Below are 27820 nucleotides of genomic sequence, written 5' to 3' on the forward strand. Positions count from 1 at the left end.
GTTTGTGGACTAAATCATTTCTATATGTGAACAAGCTAGTATTGCGTTGTTTTCACCGTTTCTTGTAGTCCCTAAACCAATTCCTCAGGCTGACCTTTGTGGTCTGGGTATTTTGGAATATAAAGATATCTCAAAATTGGGCCAACGTGTTCAAATCTGGGTTTGTTGACACACTGCTAGGAGAAAGAGTTGGCAATGATATGTCCATATTCTTCTTCTGTATGCTGAGTAGTGTGTACACGTTTCGGTGCATGTGTGTACACGTTTCGGTGCATGTGTGTACTTGTATTACAGGGCACCTTCTTCAGGGCGTCCAGTGAGCAGACCTGGCTGTGCTTGAAGCGTAGTCGGTAACAGGATCCCAAGTCCCCTGGGGAATCTGAGTCAGGTAGGGCACTTGCGTAGGGCACGCGGCAGAAATCTGTTTGGTGCAAACTGTGGACGGTGAGGTAGCTTCCTTGGTTGGCGTGCCCATCCGTCCAAGCAGGTCTTGCTATGTTATGTTGTGGCAAGATCTTAGTGGGGGGCTTAGTATGTGTTCTCTGTTCGTAGACCTGTTCCTTCACTTAAGCCGGAGAGCCATCTTGTGATTGGTGTGGAAGAAGTAGTGGAGGAGGGGCCTCTTCTGTGCAGTACCTTGCTCCAGTGGGCAGTGGATTCCTGTCTTGCTAGTAGTGCTCCTATGCTCCCTTGGATGTTGCCGTTCCTCCCAATGTGACCTGGTCTGAAGGGAAATTGCGCGGGTTGTGAAAAACCTTATGAAAGAGCGACGGGACATGAAGGCTGTCATTGCCAGAATTGTAGATGTCATCCTATACAATATACGTCTCTTTTTGAATCACAGCTAACTTCTATCAGTGAAGCTCCACTGGCTTGTTCAGTAACTATATAATCTGAGCTGTCCATGCTTGAGGGAGCGACTCAGGATGAGAGTAATGGGAACCTCATGGGTCTGCCTAAACCGGAAATTGGCCTTGGGGAGGCCACTGACTGACGCTGATGAGGATATGTATGTAAAGCGCAAAAGAGCCTGCCGCAAGCACAGCACCAAAAAGTGGTTAAAGAAAAAAAAGATAAAGTGGTAGGGAAAAAAGGAGGTGGAAAATAAATGCCTGCGAAAAATGTAGGTGCATTGGCCATAACGGGTTCTGATGACCTTGTCTGCATTGGCTCACATTCTAAATATGAGCGGATATCCTTAATCCATGGAACTGAGGCCTACACTAAACTAGTGCATAGTGCTTGCCTTAAATGCCCAATGGATAAATGGCTCCACTGTCCAATGGCGGGTGCTGGTACCACTGATCTGGTTGTGGATAATGGGGGAACAAATGAGGTCACACTCACAGGGGAAGCAGACTCTGGTATTAATATTGGCGCCACTCATCATGGCATTCGTACCACTCTAAAAGAGGCTGTGTCTCTGCCAATTACCAACAGGAATGACCCTGAATGTCCAGTGATTTCAAGACAGGACAAGCCTGAGTTATATGAAATGGATTCGAAACAGCCGGAATGTACTGTCAGTAATTTGGGGAAAACTATGAAAATCGTAGAGATGTTTGCCACAGCGGACAACACCTTCTTAAATCAATGGAATTACTTGATTTATTCTCACATGTGGCACAGTTGGCTTTAATAATAACATAACTGACATTGTGTTGGTTGAACTCCCTGAACTGTACAGTAAGACTAACTGGGCGATAGTACAGTTTGTCTCCCCTATAGTCAGTCGTCCAATTGATCACGAAACATGCAGCTCCATTGTTAAACCTTGGCTATGATATCATAGTGTGTACAAAATTCTTAAAGTCCAGAAGCATGAGTCATTGCATGGAAATGGAGGAAGTGCAATCTTTGCAGGCGTACACTGCAGAAAGATTACGCCTGCTGAATGAACTCACTAATCGAACCGCCCCAATAGAATGTGGATAAGAGCTAGAACATTGGGTCCCGGAATTAGTGATGCCACAGCCAAATTGAACTGGGCGGCCTAGTAAGGACTTTCACTTTCACTTTCTTTCCTAAAATACGAAAGGGCACACCTCTTTTTTTGTGTGTGGAGGGTGGGAGAATGATAAACTTACGTGACATTTTCGTATTTCAGGAAACGTGGCGATAATCTGTTCATTGATGTCTGTAAGACATTTGTCAGACATGCGGAATACTCTGGGAGGGGACGCCCTTCTGGTGGGCTGTGTATTGGAGCATTACCATTGCCATTACACTTACAGAATTTGATATTGGTGTACATTTGCCCATGTATTACTATCCTAATTGGAACACGTTTTGGATGAATGGTGAGCAATATACCCTAAATCCGGTATTATGGTGGCTCAGGATTTTAATGCGTATTGTAGCATGGCTCATGAACACCTGCTAATAGTCAATATTTGTGATTACCCCAATGGTCGATCTGACCTTTTTCATAGTAGGGACTGCACATCTGGTACTGGGGGTAGATCACAGAAACAGTTGAAACGCCATTTGTTGTACAGGTGCCTTACAAATATCCAATAAATAAATAAATAAATGGCTGTAACTTAATAAAATTGTGGGCATATTATGAAATAAATTACCTTGACCCTATCCCTGAGATTAATAACACCATCGCTGACACCTGGACTAATAGGAAACATTCATCTCGCATTGACTTTGTCTTTGTTAATCCTCAAATTAAGAATTATATCAAACGATTCTCCACTGAGTACACCGCTGCTAGCGATTATCAGAGACTTTGGGTAATTCTGAATCACATAAAACACGAGCCCATACTCGCACTGCTTAATGGTTTAAGTGCCAACATACAAGGTAATCAGATTCAGTGGTCCGAGACAAACCCGAATAGATTTGATGCATTGATGAGGTCCTGCTTTGGATTGAGGCCCGAATCGGCTCTAGAAAATGGTATGGTAATACTTATAGTACCCAATGAAATATTGAAGAACATTTATTTATTTAAATTTATATAGCGCGCAAACAGCCCTTGGGCATCGAGGCGCTGCTACATGTGATGAGCTTAGTTACACGAGGCATCTGAGTGGCCTTTGGGGTCAATACAGATTAGATACATACATTACACATTACAGGCAATATGGAGAGTGTTGTATACATGTAGCAAGAGTTGGTGATTAGGTGAAGAGTAAAGAGTCTTCACAGCTCTGCTGAGGACCGTATTGGTGCACACAAGTACCAAGGTGCATAGCAATGTTTTTGATATTCTCATTAATGGAAGGAAGAAGAGCCTTCGGAATAACTTACGACATAGAAGTAGAGTACGATCTATGTGTACTGTAAAAAAGCTAAAATGTAGTGCTTATTTATACCTGAAATATAAGAACTGGCTTAGATCTTATAAGCAGGACGTCAATAATGCGAACTGGCGCCTGATATTTGGAATTCTAAAATCACATGACAAGATATTTTGGCAGTTATACAGACTGCACCTTTCTGAAGGTGCAGCTATCGAGGTCAATCCCATCCCTGAAAGTGAATGGGTGAAACATATCAAGGAAATCTATTTTATTGGGGATGGAAAATTGTGAATATTGGGTTGCCAGCGGAATTCATACTAAGCGAGCTGCCTTTTGATCTTGAAGATATCATGAGAATGATTAGTAAACTAAAGGCTTCTAGGGCCCGACGCATTGCCAAGTTAGTAATTAGGTGGAATCCAGAGTTATGAGCACATCTGCCGTTACATTATTTTATATCTGTCTGGAGTAGAGGTAAACTTCCTGACAGTTGGTGAAAATCAATCCTCGTCCCCGTTTTTAAAAAGGGTGATTTGGGGGGACACCCGGAACTATGTTTGACTCCAGCTGCAAGATCTTTTCCACTCTATTTTTACATAAAGTGAATTTGTGGATGCAGGAGAAGAACCTCTTACCTTGGAAGCAGACAGTGGACACAGCACTCTGGATAACATCTGGGGCCTCAATTTCATGATGGCAGACACCTATAGGGATGTGGAGAAAAGTCTGTGGGCCTCATCACGAGTTGGGTGGTAGCCCTTAAATGCAGCGGTAACAGTATTACTGATGCATTTAAGGGCTGGTCCTATCAGGAGCCTGGCTTATTAACCCCAAGCTTTGAGCTGGGGATAAATTCGCTGAAAAAATTCCAATGTTTTGGTGCAATTACCACTGCCGGTAATACCGCCGGACCGGTGGGTACTAATGCTAATATAGTTGGGCGGTAACGCAGCCGGGATACCACCCAACACCGCCCAACACGTGATTGGCCCTGTATCTTTCCTATATCGACTACGCAGAGTCTTTTGACTGCATAGTAAGAGTAAATCTGTGGATCAAATTGGGAAAATTGACCCAATCATACTGCATTTTATAAAACAAATATATTCAGACACCACTGTACGGGTCAGAGTGGACATGAGTGGATCCCTCACTAAACTCATTTATACCAATCATGGTTTAAGAGAGGGCTCTGTGTTTGCTCCTGTCCTTTATAATCTATATGTTGCTGACATGGACTCTACATTTGAGGAGTGCTGCAACTTTCCCCCTAAGTTCGGTTCTGAGCCGTTGAGATGGCTCTCCTACGCAGACGATACAGTGGTACTGGGCCGTAACCTTATTGGTCTCCAGTAATCATTGATTCTATATCCGAGTACGCAAAAAACAACAGATTAAGAATCAACTTGCTAAAAAGATCATGATCATTGGTAGGAAGCTTGTGTTTAATTGGAAAATAGGTGGAGTAATGCTGGAGCCTGCTGACTCGTATATCTATTTGGGGATTCCCATGAAGAATTTGTCGACAACAGGTTTTTATGTGCAGATAATCATGGGGAAAATTCTAACAAAATGGAACATTATTGGAGGTTTCCTTATGATGAAAGGAGGACACTCCATTGAAGTTTATCTCCACATATATAAGACAAGCATAATCCTGGCCATTCTCTATGGTCTTGAGACACTCAGACAAAAATATGTACAATGGTTTGACAAGTTTGAAGGTAACATCTGGAGGAAGGTGATGAGAATTCACGGCAGTTCTGATTGAAGCAATAAGGTGCGAGCTGGGACTCAAGTCCATGACTACTTTGTGGAAGGTACAACGTTGTAAGCTCTACGTTAAAATCATTTTAGGCGCAGGTTTGGAGGACACGTTGCTGAATTATATAAGGAAGGATTCTGATGCTAACCGCAATGATGAGAGGATACTGGGGTGAAGGAAAACGGTGAAAGACTTCTTCCTGGCCATTGGTTTGGAATAGCCTGATAAGTCTAGTGTGGGTATTTTCAACACTTGGTTGAAGAAAAAGACCATGGAATGGGACCTGATTATGAACATCGAGTCCCTGATGAGTTAAAATTGATACGAATTATATTTTAATCAATACTTCAAACTAGGGAAGCCTAGGAGCGAGCTGCTGAAATATAGTACTGAGGATCTTAGGCGTATTATCATGTAACTCCGACTCAATGTTTTACCAACTTTGGAGTGTGTGGGTGCATGGCAAGGCATAGAAAAAGAGGATAAGAAGGGCACTACATGTTGTAGTTCACAGTTTGTCCTTTAGAAATCATAGATATGATAATTAGTAGTTTGTATGGTTTATTTTCGCCTGGAGCTGCCAATCTCAAAAGAGGTCCTGTAGCACTAGGACCAAAATGATCAAAAAAACTTCCAAGAAACAAAGTGTATCCACTAAGTTAAGAAAGGCGCATCTCAGTTTGCCCCAATTTGGTTGCTAATATTCAGTCACTGATTTATGATATGGAAGTAATAGAGTTCCAATAAATTCTTTTGGCAGGAATTGTTTAATTCACATTCCTATATCGTTTGCCGCCAATGGAAGTTTAATTTTTATACATCACACAATGAGTTCTCATCTCAAATTGCCCATAATACTTTGGTGCCAATGCATTTCGGATACAATCCTTCTTCAGGGCGGTATTATAGCAAAAAGCATAAAAATTAGTTTAACTAGTAACAGTATATGTATATGCAAATATAGTAATTATAACAAATATAACAATTATTGCAGACATTTGTAGAGAGTTATTTCGAAAATCACATACCCATCCACGAGTCATGTTCATTTCGAGAGGAAATAAGCAAAAATAAAACAAAACGGTATGTCAATTAGTTGACTAAAGTAGAAAGACATTCTATCATTTTCTTTTAGCTCTATATATTTGTCATACCTCGGTCAAGCCGATCTCTGAACTCGAGTCGTTGTACGTATACACAATCAGATCTATAAGCAAATTAAACAACAATTTTGAGTCATCCTCAATCTCTTTCGTGGGTATGTTAATCCTAATCGGTACTGCTGTACTTACTCAGCTCCTGCCGTGCACAACGTGTAGCTGCAGACTGAGCCGCTTGGAACGCGCTCGTGTAAGTTTACCTTTCGTTTTAAAGGTCACCATGGAGACGGTACGAGGCGTCGTGGACCGACCTGGTGCACGTATGCCTCGCGCCCCACCCCCGAGTGTTAGCCCGGGGGCGGGGATGTCTCCATGGTGACCAGCACTCTGTGAGACAGTGCAAGTAGTTAACTGTCTACAGCGTCAATTGGCGCCGTAGCCGTAGTAATTGGAAAATTAGCAGCGTGTGTCAAATTTTTTAAAAAATTTTTTGTCGTAGTAGTGTTTATATGCAAGACATAAGGTCCGCATTAACAATTGAACATATTTTTTAAAATTTTTTTTGTCGTAGTAGTGTTTATATGCAAGACATAAGGTCCGCATTAACAATTGAACATACTGGAACCCTTAGGGAAATATGTGGATTACTTCTTACAACCACTGATTCAAAAAACCAGTACATATATCAAGGACTCGACACATTTTTTACAACTCTTGAACGAAACTGTATTCAATTGCAACAACATATGCTTTACTATCGATGTTAAAAGTCTCTACACATCGATCCCGCACGATTTAGGGGGTGAAGCGGTAGAATGGATGCTACTCAATGCTGAAGAGATACCGGCTCAGAAAGAATTTATAATGGTTCTTCTGGAGTTTATTAGTAACAACTCATACTTTCGATATAAGAATGAGTACTATCTCCAAGTGGCTGGGACAGCCATGGGAGCCACCATGGCCCCCTCTTATGCTAATTCATTCATGCATAAATTCGAATCCGAACATATACTACAGAATGAACATTGGTTCCTGAAATTAAGTCTCTGGATCAGGTACATTGACGATATATTCGGAATATGGAAAGATACGGAAGAGGAATACCTAAAGTTCTTCGCACATCTGAACAGCATAGATGCTCGTATCCAATTCACTCAAGAACACTCCCAAACCAACATACACTTCTTGGATGTAGACATTAAGATTACTGACACAGGATATCAGACTACCATCTTTCGAAAACCCACGGATCGTAACAATCTATTACAACGTCTCAGCTTCCATCAACCGAGCCTCATAAAAAATCTTCCATACAGCCAGATGCTCAGGGTGAAAAGATTGGTAAGTGACCCAGAAGACTACAAGCTAGCTATCCGTGAGATGGGGAAAAAGTTCCTGGAAAGAGGATATACAGAAGAGGAAATAAACACAGCAGAATCACGAGTAGCTACACAAAACAGAGAAGAGCTATTGAAGACAAAAACCAGACAGGAATCAGTTCCACCATTAGTGTTTGTGTCTAGATACTCACGACAAAGTAATCGCATTAAGTGCATTATTCAAAAACATTGGAATACTTTATTATGCGATCAGAGAGTTGAACATCTATTTAAGGAAGCACCCACATTTGCTTACCAACGGAGTCAAAACCTAAAAGATAGACTGGTTCAAACTAAACCAGCACCTAAAAAGAAGCTTACAGAAAGAATTGGGACGTTTCCGTGTTTAAGTTGCAGTAATTGCAGCTATGTGATGAGAGGAGAGACAATAAAACATTCACACACAGGAGAGACAATCAGACTGAGAAATTTTGCTACATGTGATTCAACCAACGTGATTTATGCTATCAAATGTCCGTGTGGACTGTACTATGTGGGTCAGACATTGCGAGTAGCAAAAATTAGGTGGAATGAACACAGATCGTGCATAAGAAACCATAATCCAAACTCAGCAGTGTCAAGACATTGGGATGAAAAGAAACACAACTTGGTCCAAATCCGTTTTGTCATCCTAGAGGTGGTTTCAAAAAGAGACATCCACGAGAATTTCCAAAAAAGGATGGACCAAAGAGAATCCTTTTGGATAGACCGGCTGAGCTCCCTTTCTCCAAAGGGGCTCAATGAAGAAATAAACTTTATGTGCTTTTTGTAAAAGCATTTTGGTCAACTTAATTATTTCTTTACTCTTCGATTTTTTATCTAAAGAAGATTTACACCTGCCATGTAAATATCTGTCATATATCTGCTATCCTTTTGTCACAAGTTATTTCCTAGTTGTATTATTGCGCTGTTTATTTTGCCCCAAATTGCTCTAATGACTTAGTAGCGACAGTAAATATGTTCGGGAGCGAAAATGCTCTAGACTGTTTATCTCTTCCATATGTTCAATTGTTAATGCGGACCTTATGTCTTGCATATAAACACTACTACGACAAAAAAAATTTTAAAAAATTTGACACACGCTGCTAATTTTCCAATTACTACGGCTACGGCGCCAATTGACGCTGTAGACAGTTAACTACTTGCACTGTCTCACAGAGTGCTGGTCACCATGGAGACATCCCCGCCCCCGGGCTAACACTCGGGGGTGGGGCGCGAGGCGTACGTGCACCAGGTCGGTCCACGGCGCCTCGTACCGTCTCCATGGTGACCTTTAAAACGAAAGGTAAACTTACACGAGCGCGTTCCAAGCGGCTCAGTCTGCAGCTACACGTTGTGCACGGCAGGAGCTGAGTAAGTACAGCAGTACCGATTAGGATTAACATACCCACGAAAGAGATTGAGGATGACTCAAAATTGTTGTTTAATTTGCTTATAGATCTGATTGTGTATACGTACAACGACTCGAGTTCAGAGATCGGCTTGACCGAGGTATGACAAATATATAGAGCTAAAAGAAAATGATAGAATGTCTTTCTACTTTAGTCAACTAATTGACATACCGTTTTGTTTTATTTTTGCTTATTTCCTCTCCAAATGAACATGACTCGTGGATGGGTATGTGATTTTCGAAATAACTCTCTACAAATGTCTGCAATAATTGTTATATTTGTTATAATTACTATATTTGCATATACATATACTGTTACTAGTTAAACTAATTTTTATGCTTTTTGCTATAATACCGCCCTGAAGAAGGATTGTATCCGAAATGCATTGGCACCAAAGTATTATGGGCAATTTGAGATGAGAACTCATTGTGTGATGTATAAAAATTAAACTTCCATTGGCGGCAAACGATATAGGAATGTGAATTAAACAATTCCTGCCAAAAGAATTTATTGGAACTCTATTACTTCCATATCATAAATCAGTGACTGAATATTAGCAACCAAATTGGGGCAAACTGAGATGCGCCTTTCTTAACTTAGTGGATACACTTTGTTTCTTGGAAGTTTGCATGGCAAGGCATACCACATGAAAATGTAGGCAGTAAACTGTTGAGTGCAAAACTGACAGACCCATACTAACTGTCAGGTTGCGGAACATCGCTACTTAAAGGGTTATGTAAACTATGTTATCTATTCTGGGGAATCGTTGGTGATAACGGCAGCAGCATATGAGGTGTGGAAAACTGCTTATTGTACCATGAGAAAGAAACTGGTATAATTTAATATGCATATACGACAAGGATGTGTGGCATTTGCTTTTACTTAATGTGGTATATTGTAATGTATGTATGATCTGTAGTGTAAAGGTTGAATGATTCAGCCAAAATACACTTAAATAAAAAACATTTAAAAACTATGTACGTGTTTAAAATACGGCATATCAAAAATATTCTGTCTGGCCGACTTCTATATTTTTACAATTTTGGCTCAGTAGTTTAACATTGGATAGCACTGATGACCCAGTTTTAGTGAACTCTTTCGGTTTCTGTTATTGCTGAGCAGTGACATCAAGCATTCCATTTACCCAGCAGGTCTGTATGAAATAGGTACATACTCGTCAGGAGTTAAAGTGCTTTTTGTGATTGCTGCATAGTAGAGTTTCACGCTCGCTTAAACATTTTTCTTGTCCATTTCACTCACCACATGCTGCCAGAGGTATCTCTTTCGCCAAAAGCACTGTAAGAACCATCCTGTCTTTTGTACGTCAACTGCCGCTGGTATCCTGGAAGGGACAGAAACTCTATGAGAAGCAACACTCCGCAGGTTCTCATTGAACAGCAACAGTAACACTTTCCACATAGAGCAGTCTAACAGCGGGATGGTGTCTCACTACCTCTTAAAGGCTTCTAAAGCTTAGAAGAGACAATCACATGTCAGGTGATTTACCTATCTTCTGTTACTATTACCCTTTATTATGAAGGATTAACATAAACATGCCATTATAGCAAATTTAAAGTATTATTCCTAACCCTAGTCTTGTTTCACGACAAACTGACAGAATGGCAACTACAGCAGGAGGAAAGCTGTATGTAATTAAATAGAAAGTGAAAGAATGGGCTCAGAGAGTTTAGTTTAGGATGAAGGTTAGAGGTAACGCCGGGTCTTCCCAATGTAAGAAAAGGTAAAGAGAGAAATTCATATAATTCATAAACAACATTGTTATAGAAGACTTTTTTTTTAAAGTCATAAAATAAATATAATAAAATCATAGAACCCTTACAGCATCCTCTAAACAAACATGGGACAGACACAGTATAGTCATTCACTTTGAAGAGTTCTCTCCATGCAAACTAGTTTATTCAGGACACAACCAATAAATCAAGTATTCAAAACCATCAAACAGGAGTGACGTCTGTGGAAGGAGTACATCTGATAGCTTGACGAGGGGCACTATGCGAGCACAATGCACACTTTTCCTGCCTTTTGAAGGAAGTTTCTATTAGGCTATTAAGATAATCATTTGGAACATGAACAGTGTGCTTTTGCTGTAAATGCAGTTTGTATTTTTGTGTTTAAAAAAATAAACAGTGTATCGTCTTGAAAGGATGATGCAGTTATTAGTCTAATGTATATTCTTATTTTTCGTCAATAAAAATATATGTAGGTTAAGGAAGTTGGTTTGTGTCGGTTTCACTGTATGGCTTCTCGCTTCAAGTGGATTGCTACTGGTTTAATCAAGGCACAGTTTGTTTGAAACATAACGTTCTTCAACAATGCTCTTAGCGATACATTCACAATATATGAAAAGAGAGCCAGGTAACATTTTCATTTTATGGGTTTGAATAGATTTTTCCCCTTCCTCAAATTTAAAACAGGAAATTGCAATTGGAATAGTCTTGCGCATTTTAGCAGAGCAGATTGGCTTAATTCTACCAAGACAATGTGTCACAGGAAAAAATACAGTCCTCTGTTCCCTTTACTAATATTTCATGGATTCATATTAACAGTGTTGTAAATTCTGGAGTTTCTTGGGCTCTTGGTAAGCGTTTGTATCCATAACGTAAAAGGAGTCTCTTCTTTAAGTAACCACACATTTGACTATATGCACAAGAGTAAAGAACATGATTAATGTCCAAAGTCATCAGACAGCAGATTATTGTAGGAAAATGTGCGGCATCGTTGATCAACTGTCGGTTATGGAACGAGGTGGCCTTAGACCTAATCCATAACTAAATTGATATCCTGGGACTTTCTCATAATCTCACTGTGCGTTAGTACCATTCTTTGCCAAATCTGAAATAAATATTCAGTGTTCTCCCTTCACATCACCCTAAAAAGGCCAGTCCATAGTTTTAACCTCATATTGCTGGAGTTTCTATTCTCACCCCAGCTCTCCTTACACAAGGTAGCTGATGGCATTTCACCCACGTCATCTCAACAGCGACAGTATTTGACTTCATTCTCCACCTGACCTTGCAGGAGCTACCCTTTACCGCTTCTTCCAAGTGGTAGTCCACAGTCTCAAATTGCCTGCAGGAGTCAGCCCTTAACCTCAACTCAATCTCACCGTGCAGAAGGTAAATCTTTACCCTTTCCCTCCACCTCAACGCACATGGGCAGCATTTTAGCAGCCAGGCTAGACTGCCCAAGATGTATTGTAGCACTGGACTGATACCTGATCTTGTAGTAGGTAGTCTTTAGTTAGCAACAAAACTCACCTTGCAAGAGGTAGTGTATGGCCAGAGCCTCATCTTGCAGGATGTACTCTACATTCTTACCCTCAGCGTTTTGGAGGGAGTCTAGCATCTTTGCGCAACCTCACCTTGCATGCCGTAGTTTAAAGTTTCTGGGTCTCATTACGAGGAGGGCAGCCACGGAATGAACGGTGCCAGTAAGGTAATGGCACCGTTCATTCCAGGCCGCCCTATTACGAGGTCTGCAGCGGGTCCCGAACTGTAACGCCTGGTCAGACCAGGCATCCTTAGTGGAACCCGCTAGCAGACCAGGATGCTAACAACAGGCCCGTCATTAACGGGCCCGTTGTTTTCATCCTCCCCATTCCCATTGAGCCCTCTGGGGGCTCAAATGGGAATGAGGATGTACCGGGTCCGGGTCCCGAGAATGGGAATTACCTGGCCTGCCAAAGTTGGCATGGCCCGGTAATTCCCTATTCCTGGAACCCAGACCCGGCTACCTCCATACTCATAACGAGGCTCTCTGTCTCCAATTAAATTTAAAGCAGGTAGTCTAACACTCTTCCTATGACCTCACCTTGCAGGAGGTAGTCTATTGCCTCGCCCTCAATCTCCGGACAGAGCTGCTTGGTTTTCTGCAAGTATTTCAGGACGAAAACATTTGGTGCAAAATGGATCATATTTTGTTCTCCACAACCAAATGGCAGTCGTAGTAGGTTGTCCAAGTTGTTGAGTGTTGGTCCCATGACATCCCCTAAAAGTAAGCAAAGATGATATTGTTAACAACATTAGAAGCTTCCATGCACTTCCATTAGACATGTCTATTGTTTACTACCTCATGACAGTGAAACAAATAAAATGGTGACAAGTAAAGGATTCCCCGCCAACAGAGCCAGCTCAGAATCTCCTCATAGACCAGGATACTCTTACTAATGCGTTTCATAGTTGTTCCTCAAATTTACCTTTGTTTACACATCATTCCTATTATCCTATGTGTAGGTTGTTACTCACTAAACTCAGTAATTGTTTTGGATCCAACTTTCCAAGTTATCCTCTGCCATTTCTTGAAAGAACACGTTTCTTGTATTGCACTTAAACATTAAAAGATAAATATAAAACACATTACATTATCTCCAGGAACACCACCCAAGTGTTCTCATACAATTTGACTTTCATTTGCAGCCTAAAGATCACTCTTTCATTCAAAGACATCCTTGCTGAGGCAACTCTTGAGTTTGCTTCTCTTCCTAAGAGATAATTCATGTCAAACAGGAAAGACATCTTTGACGAGGAGCGTGATCCCATCCCTTTTAGGCTCAAACCCTTATGCCCTAGTAATGTCAGGGATTTCCCAGAGGAGTTTTAGGGTGAGGATGGTGAATTGATGGATCTTACTTCTGGTTTACAAGAGGCAAGTGGGCTGGACAGGTCTCCGGAGCTAGACTGGCTTTTCACAGCATTTTGGCCCAGGTGGCTGAGACCTTAGCGTTATCAGCCTCCTCCAGACCGAAAGTCCAATTCAAATCGACGGACATTCTTGATGAAGATCCGCAAAGGAAGAGCCTTACTGCCATTCAATCAGGGCTCAAGTCGAGGGTACAGGCGGGGGGACGGAGTCCACCCACTTAGTTCAGAGGGTGGACTCAGTCCCCCCAGCTAAAAGAGAAAAATTGGATGTCCTCTTTGAATTTATGAATTAAAGCCGACTTCGGGGAACAAAACCACAGTCGTCAGGTTTGTAGGCCAGACACTTCATCACTGCACTATATGACCTGAGAAAGAATAGCAAACAACTAAAGGTGAAATATCCCATTTTAGTACTGCAAGTCCCAGGGAAAATATTTGTATTAGTTATTGGAGTTTAAAACATGCACACCTTTTAACGTTTTCAAAAACACCATCAGAAGAAAATATCCTGTCTTGGTTTTGTGTGTATGTTGATTTTATGAAATGCAAATGCCATTTGTCCTGTTCAATTGGGGTGGCTATGCACAACCAATTTAATGAAATGTGCATATTTCACCTTGATATGCACATTTTTGGTGACGTCACATCCGTTGTGTTTGTTGATGAATCCCCCCACTTTAATTTTTAGGACTTGAACCATGTATTCATTCCAGCAGTAGAGGCCCATGTGCTTGAGCTGTGAACAAAACCAGCTCCAGTCCCAACTGTAGACAACGATCTGGCAAAGAAACATAGGCTGGCACCCTCAGACCCAGCTTTGCATTCCTTGCACGACTCCCCTGAGAGCCTTGTGATTCAGATTGCCACAGCGAGCCAGAAGACATCTTCCTTCACCTCTTTACTTCCTGACAGAGAGAGAATAAGAGGTTAGTTGCTTGGGTGTGAAAGGTCTTTGGCTTGGGCAGTCTGGGCTTATGGGCCATAAATGCCTCATGTGTACTGGCTAAATTCTCTTTTGGCCTCTGGTCCACAGTCGCAGGTGCTGTAGAGCACCTGCCAGTGAGAGAGATAAGAGAAGGCTTTGAGTCCATGGTCAGTGATGGCAGAGAGGCATCCCGCCAGATTCTACAGTCTGGCCTTGACACGTGTGACTATGTGACACGTGTCATGGTGACAGGGTCAGTGTTGTGGGGGGTGTCGGGCATCCTGGATGAGAACTTCAGGCTAAAATCCTGGGCATGGCATTTGACTGTAAAAACGTGTTTGGGTTTAGGGTAAAGGCTAATGAGTCCCTCCAAAAGTTTGAGGTCGACTGCCAAGTTACTGGGTCTGCCGGTGCAGAAGCAACAGCCCGCTGCCCTCACAAATAGATGCAGGAGACTTTGTCTGTTCCACTCCTTTGCCCCCAGGAGCAAGGCTCTCTCCCCCTTGGGCAAATAAATGCTGTGCTGCCCAGCCAGGGGTAGGGGACAAGGTTCTACGAAAGATGGCTCCTCAGCCTGAGCTGTGCCTTCAGTGGCCCCAGAAGCCAATCCCCTGTGCAGAAGACTCCCCCCATACATCTCCTGATCACTTTTGGTATATGGGGGAGGGAACTTCAGGTGTTCTGTTAAACCTCCCTATTTAGTATTCACCAAAACGAAGGTGACGTTGAGAGTGAGGCCGTTCTTCCTGCCGTAGGTAGACTTGGATTTCCATCCATCTCAAAAGACTCATCTTCCTATCTTTATTCCTATGCTCCATCCTTCCAATGCAGAGGAGAGATTCCATCGGCTGGATTCGGTCTGGGCACTCAACTACTACCTCTGACGTACGTGAAATGGCAGGATAGGTAGCCAGCTTTTTGTGGGTTATTGTAACGCTCACCTGGTATCCACGGGGACGTCACTCAGCCTGTTCTGACCTCTTACGACCTCAAACCCTTCCCTGGAGTCTACTCGACTGGAGACTGGGCCTTGTTTTCTTGGAAAGTGTGCTCTCCGTCCTGCTTTCAGCGCAGGGGCACGTTGATTGATGCAGGCTCGTTGCTGCCTAGTTACTTCACTGGCAAGAGTCCGACAGGTAAGTATAATGAGTCTTTTGAACAGTTCTCTAACTTCGTTCCTTTCCTTCCTTAGATGATGGCCGGCATCCGGGGATGCCGACGTGCTGCTGAGAGGAGTAGCGCTGAAGGTGAGTGAGAGCGCGATGCGACCCTTTCGTATTTGTATTGAACTGAGTTCTTTTTCTGTGTCTTTTAGGTGCGCGACGTTTTCAGCGTGGATGCCGGTTATGAATAAGAAATGCAGTAAGCGTGGTATGCGGTGCCTCTAGATGTTTCCACGCTAACCTGGAGTGTCTTTTCCCTCTTGCAGATGGATGAGAAGTTCCGGAGACAGAGTTCCTCCAGAGAGGCTGGGATTCAGGTAAGCGTTTGAAGCTCGTACAGTCTTTTAAAAAAAGCAAAGATTTGCTGAATGCTTACTAATGCCTTTTTTCTGTTCTTTTCCCTTTTTCTTAGGAAGCGGCGTGCTGGGATGGGAATGACACCGTCGAAGATGCCCGCAGAACAGAATAAGCGATGAATGATTGGCAGAAGCGCTGCAAGGTAAGGCTATTCCTAACAGTGTTCTTGTTCTTGCAGGAGCTGGGCACAGAAGAAAGATGCAGGCCTACTGGAGACCGATCCGAACACGGTGAGTGTCACGTTGTAGGTGCAGAAAATACAAAGTATGTTTCTTAGCCTGGGCGTGGCTTAAATAGTCTCTGGGTATCCCAGGTGTATCTGGGCTAAACTACACCCAAAAGACTAGACTGCACATGCAGTTCTGGGAACCGAAATATGTGGGGGCATCCATCTTGTCCCCATCAATGCACTACAAGTCCAATCCCCAATGTTATCCTATGGGAGTGAGTGAGTCTGGTGCCACAAGTGCCAAGTCTGACTCCAAGTGGGTCTTTGGAGGGATGGAGAGGCCCTTGAGGGCCATGTAGGTGATCGTGGCCTGGCTCCAACCTGACATCTTTGAGGGCTGGGGACATGAGGGCCAGGAATCATGACAGTTATGCTGGTTCCCGTGATGGCAGCACTGTGACCAAACAGACCCTGTCAAGATGGATCATCCTTTGCATCTCAGAATGCTGCGATCTGGGTCTAAAGGATGTGTCTAAAGTTCTCTGAACTTTTTCGCCTAGAGGACTGGTTGCCACCGTTCTGCAGAAAAGAACCCCCGTTCTGGACATTTGCCAGGTGGATATGTGGGCCTTGTTTCACACGTTCACCAAACATTACTACTTCGATTCCCAATCAGGGCAGGGCACTTGTATTTATTAGAGCAGTCCTCCAGAGCTTTCCGGTGGTGTCCTCGCTCTCCTCCACTCTCCAGGTATTCATACTGCCATGGAAGTCTATTGAAGATGAGGAATCGGTGTGAGGAAGGAATAGATTAGAAGAACATATTACTTACCTCTTGGTAATGTTCTTTCCTCATTGCCCTCCCAACCTGCCCCACTTGACAGATAGCTTTCAGTTCTGTGGTGTGTTCTAGAGAAAATGGGTGTAACTAAGCTCACAGGGAGCAGCACCTCAATATATACCAGCCCAACGTTGTGGCAGTTACAGGCCACATAGAACTGTAACTGAAAGAGTACCTCCCACGAGAATCAGTCCCCGTTGAGATTGGGCCTTTACGTTCCACCAAGTCTAAAGCAGCAAACATGTTTGACCTCATCCCTATGCATAAAAAGAAAGATGCTTTCCTCCAACAGAAAAGAGAGAAAACAAGGAAAATGATAATGTCCATACAAATTGTGGAAGACATTTGGGAAGGTGAACTTGTGGCTATGTACAACTGCTTCATGGTCATTGCCATGAGGGATTGTTTGAGGAAGAATAATAGAGTCCATTATGATACTCCTAAATGCTTTAGGACACAGATGAAACCAGAATTAGTGGTATGAGCAGCAGCTAGGAAAATTGCAGAAAATGCTTCTTAACCATATACAATTCCTCTAGACAAGGAAGGAAAGCATTTAAACTGCCTTTGACAAGAAGGTCAGCACAATGGTAGCAACTACAGAAAAGACAAACTCCCTGGCCATTCTGGCTTGGTACAGCCAGGACAAAAATGTGGTACAGGATGGCCTCCATCTTATAATTCCGTCCAGAGACCATCAGTAGAAGGCCGTCGATGGTGGTAGTCATCACTGATACCAGCTTTTGCTAGTTGGTATACAGGGCAGTCATCAGCAGTAAAGGGTGGCTCAGGAAACCAATGTATGGCCTGATGTACAGACAGAAAGTAGTGGATATGCCATTTGATGGATTAGATCTCTTTGACAGAAAGGAGGACAACATTCTATCTGCAATAAATATTGGTCTGCCAACTCCTTCTCCTGTTTTGTGGAATCTCATTTAATCCCATTCCCTATGCTTTAGTTGGTTACCTGGCCCTGACGAGTGTGTATTCCATTCAGAAAAGATACCCTTTTCCAGTGCAGAGCCACCATGGAATGGTGATGGTTTCTCGGAACGTCCAGTGCCAAGTTTGTTTTAGGGGCCCTTGTTCTGGGCTCCCCCAAGGTGTGTATAGTCTGGGTGTGGGTCTCTGGCCCTGGTATTAGTCCCTGATAGTCTAAGGAGCATGCAGTGGCCCTGTAGTAGCCTCTGCCAATTCTGCCATGGAGGCTCTGAAGTTTGCTTTCAGCCGCCTCTCCTTTTCCAGTTTTTCTGCACTGGAAAGTGTGTAGCGTGGGACCCTGGAGGGCTGCTGTCTCTCTCTCTGCCGGATTCTCCCGTTTGTCAGGTTCTGCACATTGGAGCTATAAATAAACCTGACAAGCATTTTGCTTAATAGGTATGGTGTGATGTAAATGGATACTGCTCATATATTAGCTGGCACATCGGGGGACAGGAATTGTGGGGGCAGTCTCAACTTCCAATGTCCCACTCTGGCGTAGGAATGGCACTGAATTTCTCCCTGGTAGGTCTCCAATGTCAAGCTCAGAGGGGTTCCCATCCCTTCTTGACATGGGAAGAATCCTGACCATGTCACCTTGGACACGCTAGAGCAAATATGTCCACATCCTTGCTTTTGCTGTAGCAAAAGATCTTCGACATCAGGTTAATGATTGCGATCGCAATATTGCTTCCACACATACAAGGGATCAACATACTCGACTAGAGACCACTATAGCATACAGTATCATGGCTGCCGACTGAGTCCTTCACGGAGGTGCTCCTTCAGGCCTAAACAATAGTGATCGAAAAACCAACATTCACTGCGCTAGCCTCCCCCAAAATTCAGCACCTGCAACACACCCATGGAGGGGCACCTGTCTTATTTCATTCCACAATGCGGAAAGTGACATCAGATTGTTGGGTGCTGTCAATACTAGGATGGTGTGGTGACTTACAAAGTACTGAATTACCACATAGAAGTACCAAAGTGCTGAAACTGATCAAGAAACTACGAGTTGGCCTGACCAAATGTGAGGCCCAACAGACTAAGAAATAACAAAGGATAGCAACTTATGAGAAAACCCATATGTCTTTAATGTCCACCACAATGCCAAATGATTTCTGATGAAGCAGATATCAACAGGCAGAAAGTTCCAAAATTCAGAGGCCTTCACGGAGAAGGATCATTCACCCAATTTTAAATATTTGAATTTGGGGTGACAAGAAGCCCTGAAGTAGATTATCGTTTTGCATAAAAGTGGGGCTGTAATTATAGTAGCACATATACACCATAGTCCCTTAAATTGGATTAACTGATTTATTTGTAATCAGTGTAATGAGTGCAGAGCTCCTAGTCCATGCCAGAATAGGATTCTATTAATTGCACTAAGGCAAGTTCTATACACCACAAATTCTCTTTATTTGCTCCACAGCAGTAAGAAAACAACATCAAGAAGTGATTACAAATCCCTTAATTTCCCTAAGAACACCACAGTCTGTTTCCTATACGCCGCTGCTTGAAGTAGCCCTTTCTCTTTGCAAACTTTGCAACCATCATCTGCCCGTTAGCGAGCCCTGAGGAAGCAACAGCAGTAGCACCAGGGTGAACCTGAACCATTGCAACTATTGGAGCAAAACCGCACTACTGTCAATAGAACGACTGGCCCGAGAAGTATTCCTGCAGGAAAAACAAATGAATGTGTTATGGGAGGGAAATAAAGAGTGGGATAATACTTGCCTCTTTGCCATTATTCGAATCCAGACTAGATTTTGAGCAATCGACATTCTATGGCATGGCATGAAGGCTTCCTATTAGGCATATTCAAAGCTTGTTCAAGATAGCTCATGAAGCATGCACAATAAGCGTGCAGTAAGACTGATAGACTGTCCCTGTGTTGGACCAATCCACTAACCGAAGAATGCCTGTCAGACGATCTCTGGACCAGAAAGCCTTAGAAGCCATGGTCCCTCATGCAGAATAAGCCCCAATGAGAGACAAGACTACCACAGCAAGGTCCATCACCCCACACTCATCTAGCTAGAGTGGGGGGAAGAAACAGGATGAAAAGGTTTATGAAAGGAATACATTGTCAGATGCACCTCTGACAGCAGCAGTCCTAGACTCATAATCATAGAAACACAGGACCACACAGAGTTGAGGGAACTCAGAAAAGGAAGGGAAAGAAAGTATAAAACAGACAAACCTAGTTCTTCGACTAACATGAAACCTAACCCCTTCCATGCAAATAAATCTCCCTGAAACATCCAGAGCACCTGATATCCCTCACCATCCTGAAGGACACCATACACATTACCACAAATCTACCTGAGGGTCTGTAATAACAGCGCACCATTCACTGGCCATTTCTGAAATAAGTACAAGACAAGTTTCACGTCCCACAAACAAGAGTTCTTGAACACGGGAGGGGGTCTGGTCACTCTGCTCCCCTTAAAGAGCATGCAAACCAATAGATTCTCCCTCACCGGGAAACCACTCTCCAAGGCATGATAAAAGGAAATAGAGGAGTGCTAAGTATTGACTGTGTAATAAGCCAAATTGGCAGCTAAACCTGCAGGAAGTTTGGCATCTGCACTACTCCTACATGAAAGGGATTCAGACGCCTTAAACTATACCAGTGAACCCAGGCCTTCCATGCCACTGAATAAGATATGAGTTTGCTGCTGGGTGTCCAGAACCCCTAATGAGTGTTCTAGTTCTCTGTGAAAGACCCTCAGGCCCAGTGACCCCCAACACCAACCAAGCAACCAACGGAAGTGACCCCTGGAACAGCAGAGGATGAGGAGCTAGTGCCAGGTCCTGGGATACACAAGGTGGACTCCGCCAAATAGGGATGTGCAAAACAGAACCATGCCCTGCATCAGCGTCTGAAGGAGTGTGCACACAATAATGGAAAATGGAGGGAACACATAATGTCTCCCTCGACCCCAATGTTTAAAAACTGCATTGTTCAGCCTGACCAAGAGATCTGGACAAATAGATCTGGACGCCAATTGAAGAATCGCAGAAACTAAGCATTAGGCATGTTGTGTCCTCTTTTACTTACCATTAATGTTTGTTGTCAGGGAGCCATGTCCCATTTCTGTTGTTTGCATTGTTGTGGGCTGTGCCCCACATGTTGGAGGGAAGAGGCGGGGATACCGCCACGAGTTTCAGTTTCACGCTGCAAATAAAGGTCAGTCGCACCCGCTTTGAGTGCCTGTGTCTCAATTACTTTGCCTCATTTAATTGTCTGATTGCATGCGGCTCAACTCTGACACAAGTCAGAATATAACAAGGCAAGAGGTAAAGAGATCCAAGCCGAATGAACCCCAACACTTGTGAAGATCTAGAAACAGTTGACACCTGCATCTGAAGCTGCTGATGTCCACCCAATGTCGGGAGCAGCAGTCCCCACCAGACTGAGAGCCGACAGGGGGTTGTCAGCCTGAGCCTTGATTCAGTACCTCAGACAGAAGTTCCAAATGCAATCACCACTTCTGCTAGAGATCTGCACTAGGTGCCCCCCAGTATGTTGATGTAACCGACCGCTGCTGCATCGTCCATCAAATAACGAACCACACAATGGGTGTACCTGCTTGCAAGAACCCTGATCGCAAATGAACCTGCATGCAGCTGCAAATAGTTTATGTGTCATAACGACTCCATCGGAGACCATATGCCGCCAGTCTTTCCCCGAAGTCATTCCACAACACTTGCCAGCTGTGAAAAACCAGAAGGTGTTTCACAACCTAGTCCCCAGGGATCCAGTACTTAAGTGGCCGAAGAAAGGCCATCCCTTTTGGACCCCGACCCTGGGGGTGGACAAGTAGACCACCTAGGTATGGGGTCCTCAGTGAGTGGGGGAGAAGCACCTGATGGTGAGACATGGTATGGAACAAGTTACTTACCTGTAACTGTTGTTCTCCAGCATAGGTCTGGCATGGATTCACATGCTCATGAATATTCCCCGTCGTCAGGCTGGGAATCCTCGGTAAAAAAAAAATCAGTATCAGTTTTGTTTCTGATCTGTCTTGCTTAGTAGTAACCAATCACTGGTCTCTGGGTCATACTGCCCCCAGCCAATGACTGCCCTCTCCTTAAGCCCCGCCTCTGGCAGCCATCTTCAGATTTGGTAGCACGTAAAGTGGCAATATGACCAAGTGAAGAACCGCAGAGGTGTAGGAGGGAGGGTTTGCATGTGAATCCATGCCAGACCCATGCTGGAGAACAACAGTTACAGGTATGGCATGGATTCACATGCATATGAATATAAGAATACATAGCAGTACACACATGCACAACCACGGGGGGTGGCAAAAGGCTCAATATTAAGCATTACATAAACTCAACATTAAGCAACTCTTACCTTCCCACCAGGTCTTCAGGTGAACAGGTTGCGCAGCACTGCTTGGCCGACTCTGGACTCCTCCCTGGAATCCCGGTCGACGCAGTAGAATCTCGTGAAAGTGTGTGGCGACCTCCACGTAGCAGCCCAGCAGATGTCCAGCAGGGGCACTCCAAACAATAACGCTGTGATAGCAGCGATCGCTCTGGTCGAATGGGCTCTCGGATGGCCGGGCAACAGTTGGTTCACCAACCGGTGACAGTGCATGATGCAGCCGGAGAGCCATCTGGAAATGGAAGCCTTCGAGAGAGCCTTCCCTTGGTTCACAGGCCCAAAGTTCACAAACAGCTGTGACGTCTTCCGAAAACTCTTCGTGCGGTCCACGTAGAACTTCAGCGCTCTAGCCACATCCAGCGAGTGCAAAGTCCTCTCGGCCGGCGACAAAGGCGACAGGAAGAAAACTGGTAACACCAAGGGCTCGTTGAGGTGGAAGTCCGACGGCACCTTGGGCATAAAGGAGGGGTGCGTCCTCAGCACCACCCTCGTGTCGTGAAAAGTGATGTATGGAGGCTTGCAGGATAGGGCCTGGATCTCTCCCACTCGTCGTGCGGAGGTGATAGCCACAAGAAAAGCTGTCTCCCACGACAGGAACTTCAACTGCGCCAAATGCAGAGGCTCGAATGGGGCCCCCATGAGCCTAGACAGCACCACGTTGAGCTCCCTCGCCGGGGCAGGAGCCTTCACCGGCGGGAACGATCGGAACAGTCCCTTCATAAATTCCTTCACCAGGCGATGAGACCAGAAGGACGCCCGTCCCATAGTTCTGGTGTATTGGGAGATCGCAGCCAGATGTATCTTGATGGAAGCGTGAGCTAGTCCAGCCTTGGCCAGCGACAGTAGGTACGGCAGTACTTGAGGGGCCATAATCGCAAAGGGCTAATCTGTGCACGGCACCAGACGGAGAACCTCTTCCACTTATGTCCGTAGCACTTGAGAGTTGATGACGCCCTGGCTTTTGCAAGAACCTCTCTGCAGTCAGCCGGGATATCGTACCCTCCAAACTCTAGTGCTGCAGGAGCCAGGCCTGCAAGTTCAGCGACTCTAGGTCGTGATGAAGAATGGCGCCTCCTTCTCTGGAAAGAAGATCTGCGTCCATCGGCAGCTTGACCAGTAGGGACGCCGACAAGTCCAGAAGGTCCGGGATCCAGATCTGCCTCGGCCACTCCAGTGCGACGAGGATCATCCTGCACCGTGACCTCTTGAGCTGGTTGATGAGACGGAGCAGCAACGGCAACGAAGGGAACTCATAAAGGAACCGGCCGTCTCAGGGGAACGAGAAAGCATCGCCCATGCTCCTCGGTTGGGGAAACCTGCTGGCGAATCTCTGGCACTTGGAGTTTGTCGCCATCGCGAACAGGTCGATCTGGGGTTTGCCCCATCGCTGGAAGAGTGCAGCTCTCTGCTGAGTGAGTCGGCGATGGTGTTTTTTATCCCTGCCAGATGAAACAGCACCAGAAACATCCCTTGGGCAACGGCCCAATGCCACAGATCCTGGGCTTCCTTGGATAGGGCTGGGGATCTGGTTCCGCCCTGCTTCCAGATGTAGAACATCGTCGTGGTGTTGTCGGTGAAGATCCTCACCACCTTGCCCTTGAGGGATGGGAGAAAGGACCTGAGGGCCCAGAACATTGCCTGGAACTCCAGGATGTTGATGTGGAGCGGCTTCTCCTCCGGGAGCCAAAGGCCTCTCGCGTGAAGATCTCCGGTGTGCGCTCCCCACCCATCCAGGGGAGGCATCCGTCATCACCGTCACCTGGTGGGTCGGGGTCTGAAAGTCTGTCCCTCGTGCTAGATGAGCGCGGGTGGCCCACCACCAGATCGCTCGTCGGAAGGTCTCGTTGAGAGGGATCCTGTCCTCAAAGCTGCCCGTTGCTTGAATCCAGCGGGCGTCGAGGAACTCCTGAAGAGGGCGCATCCGCAGCCTGCACAGGCGCACAAGATAAATGAAAGAGGATATCATCCCGAGGAGGGACTTGATGCACCACACCCTGGCCACATCCGTGGCCAGAAAACACTGCACCTTGCCCAGGATGGCCTTTGTCCTTTCCTCCGATGGCGAGGCCAGACGCGCCACTGTGTAGAGCTTGGCTCCCAGAAACAGTGCGACTTAAGCGGGGACCAGGTGGGACTTGGGGAAGTTGGAGAAACCCCAGGTCCGTGAGCAGCTGGACGGTCTTCGCTGTGTGTTTTACGGCGAGCTCCCTTGTCCTTGCGCAGATGAGCCAATCGTCCAGGTAGGGGTAGACGTGGATCCCCTGCAGGCGCAGCCGCGCCGCCACTGGGACGAGGCACTTGGTGAAAACCCTGGGTGCCGACTTCAATCCGAACAGGAGGGCCTTGAACTGGTAGTTCCGCCCTTGGACCACGAACCTGAGGAACATCCGGTGTCCTTTTAGAATGGGAATGTGAAAGTATGCATCCTCCAAATCCAACGACGACAGGAAATCGCCCTCCTCCAGCTGTCCCAGTACGTGCTGGAGGGTGACCATCCGGAACGTCTGTGCCTTGATGTACTTGTTCAGTCTTCGCAGGTCCAGGATTGGTCGCCACCCTCCTGTCTTCTTTTTCACGAGGAAGTACCTTGAGTATACTCCGGAGCCCCAGAGCCTCTTTGGGACGAGCTCGATGGCACCTTTCTTGAGCATCGCCCTTACCTCCAACAGTAGTTGAGGGACGTGGTTTTCCTTCCTGGCCACGGGAGGAATGCGGGGGCACTTTTTTAGAAATTCGAGGGCGTGCCCCTGGGCCAGGGCGTCCAGCACCCAATGGACGGTGGAGATGGACTCCCACACGCTAACAAACTTCGCCAGACGGCCTCCCACCGGGTGCTTCGGAGGGGGCCCGACGCCACGGTCGGTTCAATCTTGCTTGGAGGATGCCTGCCGCCTTGGCCTCCCTGGCGACGCGGGCCACGATCGCAAGGGCGTTGGCCGCCTTAATCGTTGTAGCCGCCGACGAGATAACTCGTCGTCCCATTGCATCCAGCTTCTTTCCTTCGCCGTCCGGCGGGGAAGTTGATGTTGAGGCCGATGCCCCCCGCCCCGCTTTCTTCTTGGCTGCTGCTGAGACGACCGAGTCACGGGTCGGTTGAGCCCTAAAGCACAAAGGGGCCGCGTCGGGGACCCAGTACTTCTTCTCGTACCGATCGCTCTTGGCAGGCGTCATAGACAGGTTCTTGAGAAGGGTGAGACCCTCGTCCCAGATGTCATCCAACAGAGGCACGGCGAGGACTGTCTTCCTCTTGACCTTGCGCCGTTGGTAAAGGAAACCTTCCTTCTTCTTTTCTTCGGGGCAGAGCTGGAAAAGCTCAGATGCCCTGGCGATCATAACGTGGAAAGACCCAATCTCGTCGGGCGGGGAGGCCTGGGCGGGAGGCGATGGGAGCTCCGTCCCGGCGTCACTGCCATCGTCATCCGTACCCGTCATGGCCGTTCCCGTGTCTTCCCCAGGAAGGGGGAAGTGGGCAAAGGTTGAGCAGGCCGCGAGGGCTGAAAAGGCGGGGCTGGATGGGTACGTCTTCTCTTGTTTGGGGGACTTCCCGACGGGCCTGGCTCTGGCTCCTCCGTCGGGCCTGGTTCCGGCTCCCCCGTCAGTGGTAGGGGCAATCTCGTCTCCGAACATAAGGATTGTATTGCCAACAAAATGGCCACCGAGTTGTCCTGCAGCTCCGGAAGCGATGGGCGCGATGTTCGACTAGGAACCTAGGAACCTCGCCGGCGTCGCCGGCGCTCTCGTCGTCCCCTTCGTCGGGATCCCTCCCGTGGGACCGGGCCTCTTTGACGCCCTCGTCGAGGCCCTCCAAGACTTCGACCAGTTCGTCCTCGGAGGCTGTGTCCGTGTCCACAATGGCCACCAGCTCCCCCCCTCTTTTTCCGCCGGGGTCTTCACGGGGGTCTTCTCGATGGGCCCGAAAGAGGCTTCTCTCCATGGTGGCAGAGAAACTCCGGGCTCTGAGGTCGCTTCCACTGGTGTAGCCTCCCCAGGGTGCGCCAGGGCCGCCGCAACTTCCTCAATAGAGGCCTTAGCCGGGTGAATCAAGGCCTTCACTGCTTTCGGCGGACCTGTGGCTGACCTTGGGGGGAGGGTCACCGCCTCGGTCCCCCTCGGCTGGATGCTTCGAGAACGACCGGGGCCTCTCCAGAAGCTTCGCTAGGTTCTCGGCTTTCCTCTTCCCTGAGCCAGAGCGTTGGGTTGTGGCTGATGGTGCTGGGGGGGGTGCGCCCTGCCTGGCAGCCGAGGAGCCCGACTGTTCGGCGCTCCCGGTGCCCGCGGACTCGCAGTGCTTTGCCTTCTGTTGGGCCCCCGTCGCCGGGGCGCCCTCGCAGGACTTAGAAGACCGCTCAGACTTCTTCTTCTTCTCACCTGACAGGCTCTTTCCTTCCAGCCAGTTGGAGAGACGTTGATGTCGATCCTTGATGGTCCGTTCCGACATGTTCCCGCAAAACGCACAGTCCTTCTCCACGTGCGTTTTGTCCTTATGAAGGCAGTAGAGGCACTTCAAATGCTCGCCCTCTTTGAACACATTCTGCAGCTGGCATCCAGGGCAAACCCTGAACAGCTTTCCAGGCGTCGAGCTTCCTTTCTCCTGGGCCATGACCGGGGTAGGCCACAGAAACTTCTGGACTCCTCCAAGAAGCGTAACTCGACGAAAACGTCACCCTTGAGTGGCATAGAAAAATCCAAAACGGGTCCCTGTTGATCGGATGTAGAAACGGGGGAGCTTGAGGCTCTATTTTACCGAAAAATTAGAAAATCTCTTTGAAAAAGTGTGAAAACGCAGCAAAACGCTTGAGAGCTAAACACGAGGACTCCCAACACTTGAGCGTGCGGTAAAAATCTGAAGATGGCTGCCAGAAGCAGGGGTTAGGGAGAGGGCAGCCATTGGCTGGGAGCAGTATGACCCAGAGACCAGTGATTGGTTACTACTAAGGAAGACAGATCGGAAACGAAACTGATACTGATTTTTTCTTTACCGAGGATTGCCAGCCTGACGACGGGGAATATTCATGAGCATGTGAATCCATGCCAGACCCCATGCTGGAGAACCCCCTTTTTCCACAAACCATGAATGATAAGTAATTTATAACGCGCATGAACATAAGTGTTTCTAACCCATCTAACCTCTGTCCCTGCTTATTTTTAGGGAAACTACAGCTCCCATAATTCCTCCCCACTTCACATTGACAACACTACTGAGCCGATGAAGATGACCTCTACTGACTTGCAATGGCCCTGTCCCTTTAATGAGACCAGGCAGAGTCAGGCATGTAATCCTAACTATACACACCTGCCACTTGTTAACACTCCCTGTCATGCTAAAAGGTGGTGCGCACAGGCCCACTCTGAGCAAGGCTGCGTATGAGAATGAGTAGCTCTTTCGGGGCTGATACAAACCAGGCTATGGAAGTTGGAAGGCCAAAGGGCTG

At 46.2% G+C, this 27820-nt stretch overlaps 1 protein-coding gene across 2 annotated transcripts in view; it reads right to left on the bottom strand.

Moving 5' to 3' along the window:
* Window positions 1-27820, bottom strand: part of CPAMD8 (C3 and PZP like alpha-2-macroglobulin domain containing 8) — a 1947746-nt gene that overhangs the window by 547717 nt on the left and 1372209 nt on the right. For both annotated transcript variants that reach the window (XM_069649211.1, XM_069649210.1), the window contains exons 26-27: window positions 12721-12897; window positions 10150-10231 (exon numbers count right to left, since the gene is read on the bottom strand). In XM_069649211.1, the coding sequence (XP_069505312.1) occupies window positions 10150-10231; window positions 12721-12897 (259 nt within the window). The remainder of the gene's footprint in view (window positions 1-10149; window positions 10232-12720; window positions 12898-27820) is intronic.

This window comes from Ambystoma mexicanum, chromosome 1p, assembly GCF_040938575.1.
Source record: "Ambystoma mexicanum isolate Mex_15411 chromosome 1p, UKY_AmexF1_1, whole genome shotgun sequence".
In the NCBI taxonomy this organism is placed as follows: domain Eukaryota; kingdom Metazoa; phylum Chordata; class Amphibia; order Caudata; family Ambystomatidae; genus Ambystoma; species Ambystoma mexicanum.